Source organism: Carassius gibelio, chromosome B2 (genome assembly GCF_023724105.1).
Source record: "Carassius gibelio isolate Cgi1373 ecotype wild population from Czech Republic chromosome B2, carGib1.2-hapl.c, whole genome shotgun sequence".
NCBI lineage: Eukaryota > Metazoa > Chordata > Actinopteri > Cypriniformes > Cyprinidae > Carassius > Carassius gibelio.
In genome coordinates, this window is record NC_068397.1 from 3,396,899 (window position 1) to 3,419,568 (window position 22,670).

The 22,670-nt window shown below is 36.2% G+C and overlaps 2 protein-coding genes across 2 annotated transcripts; both read left to right on the top strand.

Moving 5' to 3' along the window:
• The first annotated feature begins 347 nt into the window (after window positions 1–347).
• On the top strand, window positions 348–6,422 carry LOC127951070 (gastrula zinc finger protein XlCGF57.1). The gene is made up of 3 exons (XM_052548703.1): window positions 348–474; window positions 1,479–1,698; window positions 3,672–6,422. The coding sequence occupies exons 2-3, from the start codon at window positions 1,641–1,643 to the stop codon at window positions 4,997–4,999; spliced, it is 1,386 nt and encodes a 461-aa protein (XP_052404663.1). The 5' UTR covers window positions 348–474; window positions 1,479–1,640; the 3' UTR covers window positions 5,000–6,422.
• Window positions 6,423–12,604: 6,182 nt separating this feature from the next.
• LOC127951067 (THO complex subunit 1) lies at window positions 12,605–22,667 on the top strand. Its single transcript, XM_052548700.1, has 21 exons — window positions 12,605–12,747; window positions 13,138–13,211; window positions 13,302–13,362; window positions 13,462–13,531; window positions 13,621–13,739; window positions 13,909–13,957; window positions 14,096–14,191; window positions 14,292–14,374; window positions 14,485–14,558; window positions 14,663–14,771; window positions 16,073–16,207; window positions 16,309–16,409; window positions 16,531–16,597; window positions 16,693–16,743; window positions 16,875–16,945; window positions 19,151–19,246; window positions 19,345–19,410; window positions 19,483–19,566; window positions 19,658–19,805; window positions 20,993–21,077; window positions 22,287–22,667. The coding sequence occupies exons 1-21, from the start codon at window positions 12,697–12,699 to the stop codon at window positions 22,562–22,564; spliced, it is 1,968 nt and encodes a 655-aa protein (XP_052404660.1). The 5' UTR covers window positions 12,605–12,696; the 3' UTR covers window positions 22,565–22,667.
• Window positions 22,668–22,670: the final 3 nt, after the last annotated feature.

A 22,670-nucleotide genomic window follows, 5' to 3' on the forward strand; every position in this document is an offset into this window, starting at 1 on the left:
AACAAAAAAAAACCTATGGTAAATTTGATCCTCAAGCACCACTGAATCAATTATGATATTAATGTATGGAACCCAAAACAATTAAATAAAAAACAAAAAACCATACCGTCCCCATTTTGAACTAGGAAATGTCCCTGGTTTTCATTTCAGAAATCTGGTCACCTTACTGTATGTACATAAGTACAAAGTAATTTTAAATCTGAAATACATTAATTTTTAATGTTCCTTTTTGGGCTTACTGTTTTAAACTTCTCAAATAAGCTTTTAATTGCCTAATAAACTATATTTTACTCCACACATGACTGAGACAGATTGAGACGGATGTTCGTCCACATTAGAAGGCTATACCTGATTGTTGTGTGATTTTTGATGTTTTGTTGTTTTAAATAGAATTTGGCGCGTTGGTGATCTGCTGTTGATGACGTCATCTCAAGCGCGCGCGTGCTCGGTCAGCGTCGAGTGTCCTGAGGCGAGGTGAGCATTTCGTGTATATAAACAATGGTCAAATACACTTTCTACATTTTTGTTTCAGCAACAGTATGCGATGTCGTTTCTGCATTGTTTTTATCGAGTACGGCGCTGTTTGTGTGTTTGCGGACTTAAAATCTTAGAACAAACCTGAGGAAAACATGTTAAATTCCCAAAGACCTGAACGATTTGTGTTTGTATGTTCGTGCGAATGATCGTCTCGAAATCTGAAGTGATAATGTTGCTGTAACAGAATGTTTCGTGATATTTGTGATTTAAATGGATGTTAACTAATTATATTGCTGCTGTGATTTAGTTATTGTTCTGACCTTTACCATCGTTATTGTTACTTTACTTGTTTGGTTAAAATTAATAACGGATAACGTTACTGCTGAACCTATATAATGAGCCAAGTGGAACTTTTTTTTTTAAATCTATTCATAAATATTAATAGATACTGAATATTTAGCTCTGTGTTACTATTTCTGTTTTTAGACGTTTTTAATCACTGTTCTATTTTACACGTTAAGACTATAGTACGTTAATCGTTTCACTTATTTATTTCATATGCCTAACTTAGTTATTAGAGAACCAAGTTATATTGTAGTTGTTAATTAAGATGGATGTCATCTAATATGTTTATACTTTGCTCTTTCTATTTTTACTGTTACTTAGATTTAACATTATATTATTTTTTATACTTCTAGACCGATGTCTTATGTGTTAATATGAAAAAATGAAAAAAATATGAATATGTGAGTGTTGTTTTACTGAATGAGCTTTTTAAATTGATGTGCTATTGTCAACGCTGTTACATTTAATATGGTAATATAATGATTTACTAACTTATAACACTTTGTATGTGCTTGGCTATGGTCTCTTGAGATATATTAATTAGATCGCATCTGCTAAACCTACATACTTAAATGTGTAAAATAGTCCAGATAATAAAAAAAAACCTCATAAAATTATTTCTTGTTTATTTTAGCAGATCTTCTTTTTCCATACAGAAATTCATGTTAATTGAAGCTCCAGAACAACAATCACACAGTCAGTGATTTCAACGATTAATACTGGAATATTCACATCAGCCTGCAAGTGAAGACTAGCATCAAAGCATCATAAAGAACTGAAATCTACAAAGACTGAGTTTACTAAAGAGAACAGAGAACATGAGAGATCTAGAACCCTGCAGAATGAAACACACTGAAGATACTGAAGAACAAACAGGTTGGTGTTTATTCATTAATATTGCTGATGTTTATGAAGCTTCAATGTGATTTATATTTGTTGTAATAGAAAGTACTGGTTACACTTTATTTTAAGGTGTCCTCGTTATAGAGTATTTATACAGTTCATCCGTAAAGTATTCACAACGCTTCATGGTTTCCACATTTTGTTATGTTACAACCTTATTACAAAATTAAATTAATTGTTTTCCTCAAAGTTCTACAAACAATATGAAAGTTTGTTTGCAAATAACTTAAATTACTTACTTAATTACTTAACTTTTAAATCACATCTGCATAAATATTCACAGTCTTTGCTGCTGTGCTCTAGGGCTTTCAAAATGACTGAAAAACTAAATTTTAATTTTATTCTTAAATATGATCAAAATTAGAATCATACTCAAATTTAAAATGCATAATTTTAGTTAGGGTGAATAAAAGCTTTTGGATTCTCTCCTGAGGCTGCAACGGCACAAAATATAACTAATGCATGTTTATTCAAAACCTAACATGACTATCTGTGAAAAAAAGAGCATAATGTTTAAATTAATGTTTATAAACCAATTAGAATTAAGTTGCTTTAACAACTATAAACAAAACAGCATCATGTATGTATGCGCAGAGTACATTTTTCATTTAAAAACACAAGTTGCAGTGGTATGGGGGAAAAAAAACCCCACCAGAAAGTCTCAAGATGTTTTTACAAAATTAAACTTAGAAAGTTAAACATGCGGCTCTTTTGTGCGAGACGCAAGTGCAACAGTGATATAAGTCCCTCTAGAAAATGCACGAAATATGTGTTCTGTGTGAAATCTTAAAGGACCCTCAGAATCTAAAAAAACAAGATTCTCTGGTCTGATGATCCTTAATTTCAAACATTATGTTTGAAGTAAATCAGCTCTGCTCCTCACCTGCAGAGTAGCATCCCAAAAGTAAAGTGTGATTGTAGCAGCCTCGTGCTGCGGGATGTTTTCAGAAGCAGGAACTGAGGGGCTCGTCAAGAGTAGAAGAAAAGCTCAATTCACCAAAATATTGAGATAGCCTTAATAAAAACACAGTGCAGAGCATTCAGAAGCTCAGACTGGGCCAAAGGTTCACCTTCTAACGGGACAGTGACCCTAAGCACATAGCAAGAGTGACTTCTAGACAATTCTGTGAATGTCCTTGATTGGCCCAGCCAGAGCCTGGGATTGAACCCAATCAAATATTTCTGGAGAAACCTGAAAATGTGCATCTGTCCGCATCCAACCTGACAGAGCTTGAGAGGTGACGATGCAGGGAGAACAATGGCAGATAATTGCCAAATAATGATGATCAAAGCTTGTCGCATCATACCCAAAATACTTGAGGCTGTAATTGGTGCCAAAGGTTCTTCAACAATTAATTGAGCAAAGGCTGTGAATATTTCATTTATAATGTGAGTCTTTAAAAAAAAAAAAAAAAAAATGTATACATTTGCAAAGATTTCAGACTAACTTCTCTCTTGATGTCATTATGGGTTATTGTTTTTTTGTTTTTACAATTGAGGAAAATAATGAATTTAATCCATTTTGGAATAATGCTGTATATGGTTAAGATTAGGATATGGTTTAGGGTTACTTGTATGTAATTATGCATAATCTATTCTATTGTTATTATAATAGTAAGCAAGGACTCCTTAAAATAAAGTGTAATCGAAAAATCTTAAGAGCTGTGCAATAATATAGCTAGAACATCAAATAGTAAGGGACTACTTGTTAAGTTGCTCAGATATTTAATAGTTCTCCCTATAAAAACATGGGATTTGGGCCTATTTGTTTGGAAAATAATAATTTGAAGATCAATGTACCTCATTCATGAAATGTTTCAGGGACATGCACATTATAAATATATGCATCAAAATGATCAACATTTTGTGTAGCAGTTATCTTCTTTCTGCTGTTACATCAAAGCTCATTTTTATGTTCAATCACATTTCTCTGTTTTTTTTTTTAGGAGTTATTAAAATTGAACCGTTTTTAGAGTTGACTGGAGAACATGAGGAGATTGAAGAACTGAGTGAAGTTGAGGAGCTAAATCATGTCAAAACTGGAGAAAAACCTCAGAGTTCCTCTCAGGAAGTTTTAAAGGAAATAAGTGCTGTGAAATCTTTCACCTGCACTCTCTGTGGAAAGAGTTACGCATACAAAAATAGTCTTAATGTTCACATGAGAGTACATACCGGAGAGAAACGGTACAAGTGTTCACATTGCGACAGGGGATTCAACTGGTCAGGACACCTGAAAGCACATGAGAGGATTCACACTGGGGAAAAACCTTACAAATGTTCAATCTGCGACAAAAGATTTGGTCGCTCGGGAATCCTGAAGGCACATGAGAGGACTCACACAGGAGAGAAACCGCACACATGTGATCAGTGTGGAAAGTGTTTTGCGCAAAAAGGACACCTTGCGGCACATATGAAAGTTCATACGGGAGAGAAACCGTATACTTGTGATCAATGTGGGAAGAGATTTGCACACCTAACACACCTTAAGATGCATATGAAGATCCACACTAGAGAGAACATGTGCATGTGTGATCAATGCGGCAAAATGTGTTTGCGAGCTTCAGACCTGAAGATGCACCAGAAAGTTCATACAAAGGAGAAGCCACATCCTTGTTATTTATGTGGGAAAAGTTTTTCCTGTCTACAAAATTTAAAACTACATCAGAAAACACATTTGAGTGTGAGAGAGTACATGTGCTTTGAGTGTGAAAAGACTTTTATTTCAGCAAACAGTTTAAAACTGCATCAGAGGATCCACACTGGAGAGAAACCTTTCCAGTGTTCACACTGTGACAAGAGATTTGGTTGCTCGGGAATCCTAAAAAGACATGAGCGGATCCACACTGGAGAGAAACCTTACAAGTGTTCACACTGTGACAAGAGATTTGGTTGCTCGGGAATCCTAAAAAGACATGAGAGGAGCCACAGTGGAGAGAAACCTTACAAGTGTTCACACTGTGACAAGAGATTCAATGTTTCAGAAAACCTAAAAAGGCACGAGATGATCCACACTGGAGAGAAACCTTATAAGTGTTCATACTGTGACAAGAGATTCAGTCAGTCAGCAAATCGGATTATACACGAGAGGATTCACACTGGAGAGAAACCTTTCAAGTGTTCACACTGTGACAAAGGATTCAGTGATTCAAGAGACCTAAAAAGACATGAGCGGATCCACACTGGAGAGAAACCGTTTCAATGCACTGTATGTGGGAAGTCTTTCAAACAATCATACGCTCTTAAAAGTCATACAAAAAACGTTCACTGTAAGTAGATCATCTTCAGATCAGGACTTTCAGGTCTGAGGCCACGTCCTCAACAAATACTACACAATAATGCATCAAGCAATAAAATGTCATCTGGATAAATCTGTGCTAACCAGTCATTACAAGTGATATGGCAAAGAAACATTATCTAAACTTTAAAGAGGGATTAAAGTTAATCATCATCTTTAAAACCAGCAGTTTCTACTGAGATTCAGATAAACTCAAAGATGGAGTTCCTCCCCAAAGAACAATGTCAGAAAGTGTTTCTCTTGTGTATCATTTTGCTTTATGACATAAGTCAGTGGTTCCCAACTCTGGTCCTTGAGGCACCTCAACACTGCACATTTTTCATATCTCCTTTCACTGTCACACCAATTTCAGATCTGGGGCCTTGTCCACACTAATACGTTTTCATTTGAAAACGCATCCTTTTCTCTCCGTTTTGACCTTCCATCCACAGTCCTGCAAAGATTAAAGCAAATTTACTTACGGTCACTATTTGCAGCAAAACATGAGGCAGTTGCGTTTTAGATCAGATATACAATCGTGAGTATTGAGTATGCATGTGCAGAAAGCAAATTCAACATTTTCAGATGTTTCAATGGAAAATGCTTAAAAACGCTGGTGTGGACGGAGAGCGTTCTAAAAAGAAAACTCAATTTTCAAATGTATCCGGATTAATGTAGACCTAGCCTAGGAGTCTTTACTAATGAGCTGATGTCCTGAATCAGGTGTGTTTGATTAAGGATACATGCAAAACTTGCAGTGTTGGGGTGCCTCCAGGAACATTGGGAACCACTGACAAAAGTGATACGATTGGGCTTTCTTATAAGTTTCATATTAAGTTCAGTTGTCTTATAATGCACATGTATCACTTCTGGTTTGCTTACTCTTTCATTAAAGGGGTCATGAACTGCCTTTTTAGAATTATGTTGTACTGTTCTTTGAGGTCCCCCTATATGTTATCAAGATGTTTACATCAAAAAACATTATCATTTAGAAGTAGTTGTAATATTTTCTATCATGTTTTGACCCTCTCATCAGAATACTCTGGTGGGTGTGAAACATATGGCAGATTGTAGACTCTGAAGTAAAAGCCCACTGCTGTGATTGACTAGATTTAGTACAGTCATGTAGCTTTGCAACTGATCCTTCTTTGCTTCTCTTGTCAGTACTAATGGGTACCAGATCCCAGTATTAAACAGGGGCTAAATTACAAAATTGACTTGATTGCAAATAAATGCACAGACACTATTTAAACTGAACAGAAATGACATCACAGAATTCAATGATGAACTACCTTTAACTATCATTTGGCATTACTGACACTGTTTTCCTAATGAATGTTGTTCAGTTGCGTTGATGCAATTTATTTTGTTTAAAGCGCTATATAAATAAAGGTGACTTGACAAGAGACCTACATATCAGTAAGCTCTGATGTTATCAGTTTGGAGAAATTTTTTTTGCTGCATAAATGTTATCAAGCTAATTGTGTCTTGCCAATCATTTTCAGTATTAAGATATTCATCCAAGATGCTTTTTATTTGCAATCCAGAAGCGAGATCAGGCGCTACATGCACTTGAACTGAAATGTGTGTTGGCAGAGTGTGTACACAACCACCCAATAATTCTTGATTCAAGTTTATTTGTATAGCGTTTTTTACGATACAAATCGTTGCAAAGCAGCTTTACAGAAAATTAAGTTTCTGCAATATTTAGTAGTAGCTTATCGGTGGTGACTGTCAGTTTATGTACATATGGCAGAAAAGTATGGAAAAATCTATCAAACTTTTAACAAAATTTGGTAGTTCTGTATGTTGTTTCAGGGTTGGCATCATCTCTTCTCATGTGTTCTGGATCCAGACTGAAGCTTGTGAAAAGCTCTACCTCCTTTAGTGGACTTTGTTATCCTTGGAACTACCAAAAGTCCAGATTTTTGTGACCTTAGGGAGCGTGATGGATTGTTGCGTGGTGGAAAACTAGTTAGGTACGCAGGAGCTAAACCATTAATGGCCTTATACAGTCATGCCCAAAAATATGGACACTTTTTGTAAATATTATCAAAGAAGGCTTTGAAAATGAATCTGCATCGGTGATCATTTTGATCTTTTATTTAAAATATTCACACAAATCTAACCTTTTATTGGATAATACGAATTGAAAATGGGGGGAAATATCATTATGAAATAAATGTTTTTCTCTAATACACATTGGCCACAATTAAGGACACCCCTAGAAATTCTTGAGTAAAATAACTCTGAAGTATATTCCCAGTCATATTCACAATTTTGAGTACTCCAGACTGATTATGAACATGAAATTATCCAGCCATTGCTTCCTGTTTCACAGAAATATAAATAGGGGTGAAAACAAAGCCCAAATGCCCTTAATCATCATCCGTCACAATGATACATTTCTTTTACGAAACTACCTGGAAGAGGACGTGTGTCTATATCGTCCTAATGTGCGGTGAGAAGGAGAGTTTGAGTAGCTAAAGACTCTCCAAGGACCACAGCTGGAGAACTTCAGAAAAGTTGAATCTTGAGTTCAGAAAACCTTTAAAAAAATTGTCAAACAGCACCTACATCACCACATGTTGTTTGGGAGGGTTTCAAGAAAAATTATCCTAGCTCATCCAAAAACAAACTGCAGCATATTCATTTATTAGACTTGAGTTGAACTTCAAATTAGACGCTTCTATGGTCAAATAAAACTAAAAAATTAGCTTTTTAGCAGCAAAAAAAAACTACCCCATGTGTACAATGAAATATACTGCTGTATTTTTGATGTTGTGGCCCTATATTTCTGCTGGAGGTCCTGGGGCCCGTTTCACTAAGGAGGTTCAACCAACTCTGAGTTTAAACTTTTAACTCGGAGTTGACTTACCCTGAGATGGGAAACTCTGAGTTTTCGGTTACAGAACAGCTGAAATGAGTTGGTTTAATCAACTCTAAATTGACTGACTTTGAGTTAAGCGCATGCACCACAACTATAAAAAGCCATTATGAATGGAGCGCTGATATTACGATTCACCATGGCTACAGCTCCCGCCAAAAATCCATCTGCATACTTCAGACTCGATACAAATGTAATTCTTCTCAGTGTCATAATATCACAGGTGAAAACTGGCAGATTAATTTACTATAAGCTAATAATTTTGTGGTATCTTATGGGCAAAAAATAATAATATTAATAATAATATTTTAAGTGCATTTTTCTTATTTTACTAATGATCTGCCAGTAGAGTAAGAAAAATACTGCAGTGGTTATTTACACTATAGATGGATATAACTTACTTTCTTAGCAATAGATCCTATTTACTTCCACTTTTAGAAAATTTTGTTCATTTTTATTGAAAATAAATTCTAATGTGACGTCATGGGAAAAGTGAGAAGAACGAGGTTGGCAATAGCCGGACTCTAACCCAGTCAAACGCGTTACAAGCTATATAGTTTCCGTGCCCAAAACATTACTGCCTACACCACTGAATCCCTTATTCACATGTGTCGTATTAGTCACTTAGTAATGGACACTCAGAAAAATCTTGTTTTCCATTTGCATTAAGATTATTTTTATTACCACACTGGCATATCATTTTACTTAAGTAAAATGCACTTAATTTAACCCCCCCCCCCCCCCCCCAAGAAACAAGACTAAGTATTTTATATCACTTTCTTATATAGAAAATCAATCTTTATTTTTTTTATTATTATTATTTATATTTGGGGGGAAAAAAAGAAAAAAACAATTAGTAAGAAGACCATTTTTCCAGCGTGCATCAATGAAGTGTTTAAAAAGGGGGAGGAGACTGAAAGAAACTGGGTTTATCGAAGAAAACCTGCTCCTAACCAGGTAGGTTCATAGAGTAAGTTACTATGGTAACTGACTCTGAGTATATGATACCTCTCTTTCAGAAACAGGCTTGACTTACCCTGCTTTCTCTACCCTGCTTAAACCTTCCATTCTGAAACAGAAAACCTAGAGTTTCAGGGTTAACATACTCAGAGTTTTCACTTAACCTCCTCTGTGAAATGGGCGCCTGGACATCTTGTTCAGACCCATGGCATCATGGATTCCGTCAAATACCAACAGATAACAAATCAGTAAGTGACTGACTCAGTTAAAAATCTTATAATGGGCCTCAAAACTGGACCTCACTGGGCACAAAACCAAGCTTCTGCTATAGCCATTCCAGTTCCCTGACCTGAACCCTACAGTAAATGGGTGAACTAAAGAGCAGCATCACCAACAGCTGGGAATCTAAAGGGTCTGGAGTGATTCTGGATGAAGGAATGGTCTCTGATCCCTTGTCAGGTGTCCTCTAACCTCATCAGGCATTATAGGAGAACATTTAGACCTGATAAACTGGCAAATGGAGGGTTAAAAAAGAATTCAATAAAAGGGTGCTCTTAATTGTGGCCAATGTGTTTTAGAGAAAAACATTTATTTCATAATGATACCCCCCCCCCCCCCATTTTCAATTCTTATCCAATGAAAGGTTAGATTCTTGTGATTTTTTTTTAAATAAAAGATCAACAGGATTAACAAAGCAGATTTATTTTCACAGCCGCCTTTGATCATATTTACCAAGGGTGTCTATATTTTTGGGCACGACTGTAGGTAATTAATAATAATTTGTAACCGATACAGAAAAGGGATACTCCACCCAAATGAAAATAATCACTTACCCCCATGTCGTTCCAAACCCGTAAAAGCTTAGTTCATCTTTGGAACACAATTTAAGATATTTTGGATGAAAATCGGGAGGCTTCTGACTGTCCCATTGACTGCCAAGTAAATTACACGGTCATGGTCCAGAAAAGTATAAAAAGCATCGGCAGAGGTTCAACTGTGAAGCAATGAGAATACTTTTTGAATGCGAAGAAAAAAAATAACGACTTTATTCAACAATTTGTCTCTTCTGTGTCTCTCCACATGACCGTAGATCAATTTTGGAGAATATCCACTGAATGCAAACTATGTACGCTCTTCTGTCTCAGCCGCGCAACAAGGATACATGGCCAAATAGCACTACGGTGATGTGGAGAGACATAGAGGAGACAAAATTGTAGTCGTTATTTTTGCTTTTATGGTTTGGGACAAATTGCAGGTTTTTCTTTTTGGGGTCGAGTATCCCTTAAATTGGTAGCCAGTGAAGAGACTGTAAAATTGGGGTAATATGATCATATTTTCTTGACCTCGTAAGGACTCTAGCTGCTGCATTTTGGATTACCTGTAGCTTGTTTACTGAAGAAGCAGGACAACCACCTAGAAGTGCATTACAATAGTCCAGTCTTGAGGTCATTAATGCATGAACTAGCTTTTCTGCATCAGAAACAGATAACATGTTTCGTAGCTTGGCAACGTTTCTAAGATGGAAGAATGCAGTATTGGTAACATGGGAAATATGGTTTTCAAAAGACAAATTGATGTCTAATATAACACCCAGATTTTTGACTATAGAGGGAGTAACAGTACATTCGTCTAGTTGCAAGCTGTACTGTTTTTTTGGTCCAATAAGTAATATCTCTGTCTTATGCGAATTTAATAGTATAAATTATTGATCATCCAATCCTTTATATTTTTAACACACTCGTTGAGATATATAGTTGAGTATCATCAGCATAACAGTGGAAACTAATCCCGAATTTTCTAATAATATTACCAAGGGGCAACATGTATACTGAAAAAAGCAGAGGACCTAGGACAGATCCTTGTGGCACTCCAAATTTTGCTGGTGATAAATGAGATGACTCCCCATTTAAATAAACAAAATGGTAGCGATCGGACAGGTAGGATCTAAACCATCTTAAATCCCGTCCTTTGAATACCTGTAAAGTTTTGTAATCGATCTACGAGTATGTCATGATCTATGGTGTCGAACGCAGCACTAAGATTAAGTAAAACTAGCAATGAGATACAGCCTTGGACTGATGCAATTTTCTGTGCTTTGCTGGGGCCTCTGATAGGCTATGATATAATGATAAAAATATTTTTTACATTTTTTTTAATCTATTAAACTCTTCACACCTTTCTCTAATTGAGCCAATCTCATATGCCTGTCTATGTGATGTCACAAACACTTAATTAACTTTAATTAACTTTAATTAACTTTATTTTCCTCATTAATCAAACCCATTTAACAGATGGATTTTTTTTAAAGAACGATTAAGGATATAGAATAAGGATAAAACATTAATATGTGTTTTTCTAAGTAATAATAAACAGCCAATATCCCAGTAAAAGCCAAATAGTTAATAGTGAGAATTGGACACTAAGGTGTTACTAATAATATTATTATTTACCCAGCGAGAAAGTAATTATAATCTCAGAGGACTATGTATATTTAATCAACCACAAGTACATTCTACATTAAGAGAACACTGTTTATCAAATAAAGGAGTTAAATTATGGAATAGTTGCTGTAATGAGTTAAAACAAGCCATGTCTATTTTTCAGTTTAAAAATATTTACAAGAGAATAACAATGGAAAAATATTCAACAGAATGAAAATTAATTAAAGCGGCTTGCTTTTGGTGTGGTGGACACTGGTCCACTAATGTGTTAATGTTAATGTTATGAACAGATGTTGTCATTAATGTGTTGCATTTATTGATTTTAAATTTAAGGGCAGGCACAATAAGCTTTAGCTTCTGCCTGCACCAGGTCATTGTGTTTATGTTTTGAATGATTGGATTGAATGATCTGTAAATTACCAAACCGAAAAAAATAAATAATAATAATATCCTTATTAACTCACCAGAGTATTTAAAGTAACAAAGGTAGATTGAAAACCATTAACGGACAAATACCTCTTTTCAAAATATTTATTATTATATTTTATTATATATGTGTGTCAGACTGTGCATTGACTGCTTTTCAGGAGTTTAGGTCACCGAATAGCAGGACACTTAACTGTTTTATTACCAATTCTTTATTATTTTTTTTTAAGATTTCAGTGTTTCCTGTTGTAACTATGCAAAGATTTGATTTCATAAACAGGATCATAGCTATTAAACTATGATTTGTATATCTACCTCAGAATTATTTTAATGTTAAAAGAGGTGCTAAAGTGATTTTGTGGTGTCTGTGCAATAAATGATTAACAGTTGAAAACCTTTATTAGACATTTGGAAAAGTAATTCCATGTAATAATTAGTTACATTCCTTTAAAAAAAGTAACTGAAATAGTTGCACTGCTCATTACATTTTGCATAGGGTAAGTTGACATGATGTCCCATGTAAAGTTTAATGTCATTTTCAGCACATCAGATTAATTCAGAGAGAAATATGAAGTGCAAGGACATAAGTGACTGACATTTCATTTATTTTACTAAAACGTTTTTTTTTTTTTAAGTAATAAAAGTAGACTGCCTCTGTTTGGTGAAAATCATTACTACACAGAACATCTTTTTAGCAGTTGATGGCTTTTTTTATCTTAATATATATCTGAAACGTAGTTGTGACTGATAAAACAAAAACCTGTCAAACTGCATATTAAATTGTTTAAAGAATCATGATGGCATGAAAGTTACATGGCATCGAATTGAGGGGGGAAACTCATCATCATCATCTTCATCATCATGATTACACAGTAGTCCAGTAGGTGGCGATATGCATGTGTGTGTAACCAATACATTTAAACCCAATGAAGAAGACTGAGAACCGGAAGTAGAAGGGCTCGGACTGACAAGTGCCGCTAAAGATGTCTCCTCCGACTCACTTCGACTTCACTGAAGCCAGAGATACATTCACGGTAAATGATCATCACAGACCGCTCACCGATGCACGTGCTCCGGTGCTATCTCTTGACTACCATGTCTCTCCTCCAAAGTAGCAGTAGATATTATCATAATATATATTATTTATCATGCATTATGGCAAAGTGTAAAAGCATTTGCTAGTGAATTCTTTAGAATAGATGATGGAGTTTGTGGAGAGAAATGAAATGAAAAACATTGCTACATGAACCAAAATAATATATTTTAACTGTATTTTGGTGTTTATATGTCTGGAAACCACATAATATCATGCTACATTGAGTTTTTTTGTTATTAAAAACTATAACCACTATAATAAATTTATTAAAAAATCAATATATATTATTATTTTTTTTATTATTATTTTTTTTTTTTTCTTCTGGCAGGCTGCCACTAAAAGTGCTGTGGATATCAGGAACTGTAAACCCCTGACCAATGCTTTCAGCCATCTGCCGGGAAAGTAATAACTGCTCTTTATCAAGATTTTCAGCTTTATATAGTCAATTATTTGTTTGTATGCTTCTGATGTATTTCAATGATTCTTCTGCAGTGAAACGGAGAAGAAAGCCACTCTCGATCAAGCCCTGCGTGGAGTTCTTGAAGAGCAGATTGTGAGTCCAAGGCTGAGCTTTGTGCATACTTGACTTTATTTTGCATTCAAGTTATCATGTATATATATATGGTGATGATTTTATTTTGTTATTTTGCAGGTGAAGCAGAAAGTGAACGTTGAAGATTTCCTTTCTCTGATCTACATCAGTATAGACGGTGTGACTGAAGGTGCGTGTGAACTTAAAGTATAGATTATAGTATAAAAAAAGATTTTCAGATCATCAATCTGTTTGCATGGATTTATTGTTTCCGTAAAGGCATCTGTTCTGCCAGCACTCCTTTTCTTCTTCTGGGAGATGTTCTCGACTGCCTTCCTCTGGACCAGTGCGACAAAATCTTCTCCTTTGTTGAAGAAAATGTGTCTACATGGAAATCTGTACGTTTGGACCCTTTAGTTGATCGTGCTGCTTTGACTGTAGAAATATATTAGAACAGAATGTAGAGAACAAGCACAGGCCTGTCCTTACTATTCTTCTTCCATCAATGATGTCTATTATTACTTGCAGCAGTATTATTTATGCTAGCTATTTCTTTAATTTTTACAGAATACCTTTTACTCCGCTGGAAAAAATTACTTGTTGAGAATGTGCAACGGTGAGTTGCAAGTTCAAGTCTCAGACAGATATGTGCTGTGCATTATAAAAAAAAAAATTTAATTGCACATAAGTCCATTTTTAGAATATATCATAATGATATATTTAGCTAGTAAAAAAATACTGTGTTTGTCTGCAGACCTGCTCAGGAGACTCTCCAAGTCTCAGAATACAGTGTTTTGTGGACTAATCCAGCTGTTTTTAGCACGTCTCTTCCCTTTGTCAGAAAAATCAGGTATAATTTTTTTTTTTTTTTTTTTTACCATTTCTTGTATTTTCTTGGTTCTATGTTCTGTGGTTATTTTATGACCTGGTGTTTTCCCCTTGAATTACAGGCCTGAACTTACAGAGTCAGTTCAACCTTGATAACATCACCGTGTTCAACAAAAATGAGCAGGATAGCACACTTGGACTGCAGGTAAAGTCAGGCTGACGTCATGCATTTTTGAAAGTTCGTGGAAGCAGAACGAGTGAATAAAACTGTTGATTCTAATGTCCAATGTTTTAATATTTTAATTTCCCCCCAAGCACACCGAGGTTAAGGAGGAAGGGATGGAGGTGGAGGAGGGAGAGATGGGCGATGAAGATGCACCTGCTCCCTGGTAAAATATCCTGTTACGAGTCATTGTCTTGCTTTTGCTTTATTTTTTCTGTTATTAAACACTTATTTATAAGCAAAGTCATTTAGAGGACTTTTGTTTTGTAGCTCCATTCCTATTGACTACAACTTGTACAGAAAATTCTGGACCCTGCAGGACTATTTCAGAAACCCTGTGCAGTGCTATGACAAGTTCTCATGGATGACTTTCCTGAAGGTAGGTATTTGATCATTCGGGTATCTGATGGGATGCATGCACAAACAAAATAATAAAAAAAAAACTATGCTATGTGAATAAGTTCAGATCGCTCATTTGCATACAGGAACGGTTGACAACTGTTAATGCACAATCATTGTTGTAGTTGACTAACTGTTATACTGTAAGATTTCCATTTGAACTGAAAGCACAAAACTAGGCTTCATGCTGCTGGTTTGTTTCAGAGCAAAACAGTAACTGTGGAACTTCATTTACTGACACGCTTCACTTACCAGCAACCCGCCAAAATAAAAGCTTGCTGATTTTAGGTTAGAAGGATGAAAATTCATTTAAAAAACAAAAACAAAAATACAAAAGTGCAGTACAGTGCAAAACCAAGTCGATGCACATGTGTGACCTGCGCATGCAAAGTACGCACAATTACAAAAATCAGATGGAGTGCATACAGTATGCACATAATATTCTGGTGACAAAATTTGCATCACACACTCTCTGCCAAATCAATGATCAAATGTAGTTCATAATTTGTTTAAAAATGGAGAAAAGGACCATTTCATTAATAAGCATCGTGGCCACATTACCACTTTGGTAGTGCATTATTTTTCTAATAATGTTAACAGCCTGGAGTCACAACCAAACCTCAAGACACTGTTTAGATATTTGATTTCAAGACATTTGTCATGTTTCTTTTCTGAAAATGTGTGTGTTGCAATAATTTGCACACGTCACGCCAAACCTTCAAATGCTAATTCCAAAACTTAATTTTAGAGCTAATAACAGAGGTTTGAGCCATTGATATGCAGTCTAATTTCAGATTAATCGCTTGTCAATACCTGCATCTGTCAATTTCTTGGCAGTGTTCACGAGCATCGTCTCTACTAATAGTGAATCTTTCAGTTGAACTGCTTCAAGAACATCGCTACTGAAAAATGTCATGTAGCTTTGCAGCTGGGAAAATATTTTATTTATGAAATCTTGAGGCAGCACTGACAGTAAGTTTCTGTGCATGAGTGCCAGAGAACAGAAAGAAAGTGTGATTTCCATACTTAAAAAAAAGGTGGAAAACATGCAAAGAGTCGTCATTTTGTATCCTTATCTGCTCAATGTCTTGTGTTTTTGGTAATTTTACTGTTGGACAAAACCCCTAATATAACAAAAATATTATCTTCGTTGTATGTTGGGCCCCCTGGACGTGTGAGCATAGGCGTCTGTCTAGAATGCCTGTGTGTTAATCCAGCCCTGTGCACTGTACACTGGGATTCTTAGTCCACGTGTGTCTTGTTTTAATGTGATCTCTGCAGTATTCAGATGAGACACTAGCTGTGTTCAAGAGCTTCAAGCTGGATGACATGCAAGCGTCGAAGAGAAAGCTGGAGGAGATGAGGACTGCTGCTGGAGACCACGTCTACTTTGCGAAGTTCCTCACCAGTGAGAAGGTTGGTTCTTCCAGTATTTATTAATCAACTTAAATAAAACGTATTAGTTCACCCCAGTCACTGACCTGGTAACACAAGGCAAATTCTCCATCTTTCTTCAGTTGATGGACCTTCAGTTGAGTGACAGCAACTTCAGACGACACATTCTGCTTCAGTATCTCATCCTCTTCCAGTATCTCAAGGGCCAGGTCAAGTTCAAGAGGTCAGGAGAAACATCGTTTTGATCATAATGCAGACTTTTCAAGCTGTAATGATAACCGTTTAAATTGCCCTGCTTTTTGTCAGTAAATAGCTTTGACTCAATTTCTCTCCAACCTTCGCAGTTCCAGCTGTGTTTTGAATGACGATCAGTCTTTGTGGATTGAGGACACAACCAAACTAGTCTATCAGGTAAGTCTTAACCTTAGGAATCACTGATTAGAGGTGTGTGGCATGTGTTAATAATACTGTTATGTTATGTTTTATTACTTTTCCCACCCTTTAAGTTATTGAGAGAAACCCCTCCAGATGGTGACAAGTTTGCGTCGATGGTTGAGGTAAGTAGTATCTTTATATACATGCTATAGGCGAATGGGTTTAGTTTCTCTCTCATCTTCTAAAGAATACATAATGAGATTGCAGCCTAGTGCTCTTAAAACTCTTAATTTATTGATTATATCTCCAACAGCACATCCTGAACACCGAAGAAAACTGGAACTCTTGGAAAAATGAAGGCTGTCCAAGCTTTGTGAAAGAAAGGTATTGAATAAAAACGGCACAAGCAGCTTTATCCATATTTACACAAATTGGCATTAAAGGGTTTTGTAATGTAATTGATTACTTTTAGAGTCAAAATCTAGTAAAGTCGACAAGAGTTTCAAAGTAGATTCTAATAGAGCTGCTGCGGAAATTACTGTAATTTTGACATTGTTTTCAAGTGCTAATAATTTATATCAGATTGCTCACTTAAACACTGTATTTTTTTCTTCTTGGATTCTTGCCTTATTTGAAGATTTGAGGAGTCACCTTCTACCACTGTTGGAAGTGCTGGAAACATGCTTGAATTTCCCCTTTAAACATTTGAATGAGCCTGCAAATAACATAATTTTTTATATATATATATTTTTTTTTAAACTAATTCAAATTTTCGTTTTGGGCTGCATGAATGAAAAAAGAAAAAAATAGCTGGATCAGAACCAAACCAGTTTAGAATTTTGCATCCCAAAGTCAGTAATAATCAAAGGTTATTTGGTACACCAAAACTGAGAACTTTACTTACAGGGTTAGTTCACCCAAAAATGAAAATTAGCCAATGGATTACTCACCCTCAAGTCATCCTAGATGTATATGACTTTCTTCTTTCAGACAAATCCAACCAGAGTTATATTAGAAATGGTCTTTGATCGTCCAAGTTGTTTATTGCCAATCAGCTGGTGTTGCAGTGCTTTGGTTAAAAAAAATAATAAATTAAGGCCCTGTGTCCACTAAAGCATTTTTATGCAGTTGAAAACGCCAGGCGCTCTGCTGAAAACACCCACCTGTGAGCGCTTGAGAGCGCTTTTTGTGGCGCAGCATTTTTTACAGTTGAGACACTTTGGTAGCTATGATACCGAATATCCACTAAACTGTTACTTGTATCTGATTTGGTAGATAATTTGTTTCTGACTAAAATGCTCTGGATGCTCAGAAACCAGCAAATATTAATTTCTCCATTTTTGACACGTCGTTGTAAAAAAATGACAGTTGTGACAGTTGATCGGTGTTGAATTTGCCCCGCCCCTCCTGCACTCTGATTGGTTAGCTGACTAGAAAGTGACAGTGATGAGCGTAGCGTTTTTTCCAAAGTTAAACATTCTTCGACTCTCGGCTTGAGAAAAAATCTCCGGAAAAGTTCTGCACGAAAAAGACGCTCAGTGCTCGGCATGCTCCTGGCGTTTTAAAAAACACTTTGGTGGACACAGGGTCTAAGTGCATCCATTCATAATAAAAAGTGCCTCAGACGGCTCCAGGGGATGAACAAAGGCCTCCTATAGCGAATTCATGCGCTGTTTTTGTAAAAACATAATAATCACTTTAATCTAGCTCGTCAACAGTTGTACAAGTATTAGGTCAGTGCTGCTCATGAGCCGGTGAGTCTCGTGAAAACCAATATTTGTTTACAGGAGCAAAGGAAGCAAAGTTTCCTTTAGCAAAGGAAAACAGGCTCCTCTCGGCTTATATTGAAATCCTCCGATATTCTTTACAAATCCTTGTTTTGTACTTCTAATTAGTGACCTTTGTTTTGTTTTGATCTCTCTGCTGTGTTTCCGCGTGCATCACTTCTGAGCGGCTCATGCGCAAAGCCGACCTCACATCAGTAGGGAACTGCTAGATTAAAGTGATTTATGTTTTACTTTTGTTTTTGTTTTTTCATTAAAAAAAATGCATTGATTCGTTACGTAAGTCCTTTGTTCACCCCTTGTGAGACACTTTTTATTATGAACGGATGCAGTTTATTCAACTTTTTTTGGACTGATGCACTGCAACACTAGCTGACTGCCATTAAACAGCTTAAAAAGATCAAAGACAGTTTTTTATATTACTCATACTGGATTTGTCTGAAAGAAGAGAGTCATATACACCTAATATGCCTTGAGGGTGAGTAATTCACGGGCTAATTTTCATTTTTGGGTGAACTAACTCTTTAAATAAATCTTAACTTTATAAACAACAACAACAAAAAAGATTTAATTCTGAAAGATCTGCAAATAAGGTTTTATTTTTTCAGCTATTGCAAGTCGTGATATTTTTTTTTTTTAACTGCATTGATCAAAAATGTGCACCAGTATGCTTAGTGGGTCTATGAACAACTGCTAACGTTTTCACTTCCTGTGCCTCTGTTGACTTCTCTTTAGTTAGCAGGTGTGGTCACTGCTCTTTATTCAGTTGTGAATGGATATGTAAATAGTCTTGTGTTTCTCTTAGACCAGCAGAGACCAAACCCATCCGTCCCAGCAGAAAGAGACAAGCACCAGAGGACTTTTTGGGGAAGGGCCCTGATCGCAAAATCCTCATGGGAAAGTAAGATGATATTTGGTTATAGGTATCTTGTGTAATTTAAGGTCAGATCTTCTTTTCAAATCTTATTTTGTATTTCCTCTGTTCTTGACCATCATCAGTGATGAACTCACAAGGCTCTGGAATCTAAACCCTGACAATATGGAGGCCTGCAAGTCAGATAGCAGGTGTGTTTATTAATACTTGATTAAAGATGCTTAATGCTAGAAATCCTGCGTTAATACATATCTCTATTAAAGGGAGTTCATGCCATCCCTGGAGGACTTTTTTGAGGAAGCTATTGAACAGGCAGATCCATCAAACATGGTGGAGGAAGAATACAAGTACAGAGATTTACTCATTCTTTCTCATACATGATTAAACAATGCATCACAATGGATCAGAAATAACAAGTTCTTTGTCGTCGTCCCTCAGAGTTGTGCGTAACTCAAACTACGGCTGGCGAGCCTTGCGATTGCTCTCCAGAAGGAGTCCGCACTTCTTCCAGCCCACCAACCAGCAGTTCAAGAGTCTAGCAGACTATCTGGAGAACATGGTCATCAAACTGGCCAAAGAGCTTCCTGTGAGTGGACAATGTAGATAACACTCAAACTAGTGCTTGACCAATATAGGCTTTCCATTGGCTAATGTATACCATGCCAACAACAAATATTGGGACCCTTGGTAAATATGGGCAAATCAGGAAAAATTAGTTTGGTCTATTCACAAAAAAATCAAATTATTGAAATAACCATATTTGTTTTTCTCAAATGAATGCATTGCACCATTATTGCCACCACACTCTTTAAAATAAAGCTTACAAAAGGGGGCCTGTGCAGTGATGCAATAAAACCATTTTGGGTTCCTCAAGAAATCTTTCAGTTCTTAAAAGAGTGATTTATATTTTAATAATCTAAAGATGCCTTACCCACTGTAAATAATTTTTTGTGTAGTGAAAAGGTTCCATGGATGTTAAAGGTTCTTCATGGAACCATAGATGCCATAAAGAACCGTTATTCTTAAGAGTGCACAAGCACAGGTACTTAAGTTTGTATCATAGACAAAAACTACAACTAACGCTCATTCACATGGAAACACAGACTGTTTTTTTTATCAACACGCACCTGATCGTCTAAATCAGTGGTTCCAACACTGATCCTTGAGGCACCCCACACTGCACGTTTTTCTCCTTAATCAAACACATCTGATTCAGGTCATCAGCTCATTAGTAGAGACTCCAAGACCTGAAACTGGTGCATCAGAGAAAGGAGACATGCAGAACATGCAGTGATGGGGTGCCTCCAGGATCAGTGTTGGGAACCACAAATGTTTGTGGAATAACAAAAAGTTTACCAATATTGTGGATTTTTTTTTTTTTTTTTTTTATAGATTTATCACCTAGTCCTAGTTTAAATAGGGATATTCTTGAAAGGCACTTCATAATGCTTGTAAGTGAAAAAGTCAGAGGCGACTGTGACCATGAACTAAAAACACCTTTTTTTACCCGTTGGAATTTGTAGCTGCTTTTTTGTGTGTGTAATTTTATTCTAAAGGTTACATTTATTAACTTTGTAAATATGAGAAACCACAAAAAAATGTTCATGATCCATTTCGTTCATATTTAACAAGGATACCAATATTAACAGAGGGTAGTGTACAATATGATTTAAATTATAAAATTCACTCAAAAATTCTGCTCACTATTTTACTGTAAAATTATTTTAAGCAACAGTTTAAAATCTTAAAACTTCTTTGTTTTTCTTTAAACAGAAAGACCTTCCTTCTGAGGAGATAAAAACGGGCGAGGAGGATGATGAGGAGAATGGAGATAACCTGTTAAAAGAGAGCAATGACAGTAAGATTTTTATTTGTATTTTGAAAAGTCTAAAGCCTTTTTAATGACTGTTGCCCTTCCTGTGTGATCCCGTCCACACTGTATTTCTTGAATCAAAAAGGGCACATTTGCGTCAAAGTGGCAATAGTTGCTATGAAATGACTCCATTGGAGTTGTGTTTCCCGCCTCACTTTGTATTTTTGGTTTGGTTTCCAAAGCATCATCACACAACATCACCTTAATTTTTAAGTAAATTTTTGCTTGAGGCAAGCAGAGAAAATGGGGAAATGTACAGCTGCCACAGGGAGATAGTCGGCCATGGATTGTAATTATTTTGGGACGAGCTAGACAAAACAAGGGTTTTAAATCAGTGTTTCCCAACCCTGCTCCTGTAGTGCCCCCACACTGCACAGTTTGTATGTCTCCCCAATCAAAGACACTTGATTCAGCTCATGTAATATGAAGACCTGCATCTAATGTTTATAAGTCACATGACAACATGGCGAGTGAACTACATCCGAATAAAATTAATAAAACATACTTTTTAAACAGTCGCAAAATAATTGCGTACTCAAGGTAGGTACTTCTTTTAAGATCCAAAACGCGGATTCAATTTGGCCGTACTCTAGGAATGGGGAACACTGGTTAGTCTGGTTTAAACTTAAAGCAGCAATTACAGGTTCAAGCTCCGCATTGGCAGCCAAATAAGCATAATGACATGTTTTGGGTTTCATGTCAAGGGCTTGCAACCATAAACGTCTGCGTTCAGCACCAAGGGATGTCTTCGAACGATATTCCAAGATGATTTGACAATGCATTTATAAAACACTGCATGTTATGACAAAATTAAAAATGATTTGATTTGACACTTGAAACCGAATGGTTTGATTTGTTCTGCTGCAAATTAATCTAAAGAAACCAGTCTAGTGTTTTTTTGTTTTGTTTTGTTGGCCAAATAAACAAATATCTTCTCAACATGCCAATGTATGTCATTAAATTTGTATACACGTTATAGGAAAATGGATTGGTGTATTGTGAATTTCTTTGCTTTTTGCCGGGGTTACCTTACAGTAATCTGTTCCTCAAAACTGGCCAAGATGAGTTTTGATTTTCCACTTTTTTCTTTTTTTTTTATGACAATTTGAATTATATTTGAACTATATTAGGCAGTCAAGTCAGTTCATCAAGTCATAAGAGTGTCAAAGCTAAAAGTCATCTGTCCTTTTCCAGGTCCCAGCATTCAGAGCAAGGCCGTGACCAACAGTCAGATGGACGAGATCGCAGCCAAGCTTGGGTCGCAGTGGAAGATGCTGGCAGACCACCTGGAGATGAGCGAGAAGGAGATCCGCGTGATCGAGTCTGACAGCGAGGATGTTGAACTACAGGCCAAGATGCTGCTGGTGGCCTGGCAGGACCGAGAAGGCCCTCAAGCTACGATGGAGAGCCTGGTCTCGGCTCTGAACGCGGCTGGGTTCAGTAACATCACAGAAGGTCTCAGCGAAACGTAACTTAACAGCTACATTTTCTTGCTTGGTTTTAAACTTTGACTGTACTTCAATGAAATGCATTCTTTAGCTACATTTTTTTAAATAAACGTTCATTTGAAATCGATCA

Coding starts and splice junctions, on each gene's coding strand:
- LOC127951070 (XM_052548703.1), top strand. CDS start 1,641: ATGAGAGATCTAGAACCCTGCAGAATGAAACACACTGAAGATACTGAA. Junction 1,699..3,671: donor AGATACTGAAGAACAAACAG/GTTGGTGTTTAT, acceptor TTTTTTTTTTAG/GAGTTATTAAAATTGAACCG.
- LOC127951067 (XM_052548700.1), top strand. CDS start 12,697: ATGTCTCCTCCGACTCACTTCGACTTCACTGAAGCCAGAGATACATTC. Junction 16,598..16,692: donor CAACCAAACTAGTCTATCAG/GTAAGTCTTAAC, acceptor CCACCCTTTAAG/TTATTGAGAGAAACCCCTCC. Junction 16,946..19,150: donor CCAAGCTTTGTGAAAGAAAG/GTATTGAATAAA, acceptor TGTTTCTCTTAG/ACCAGCAGAGACCAAACCCA.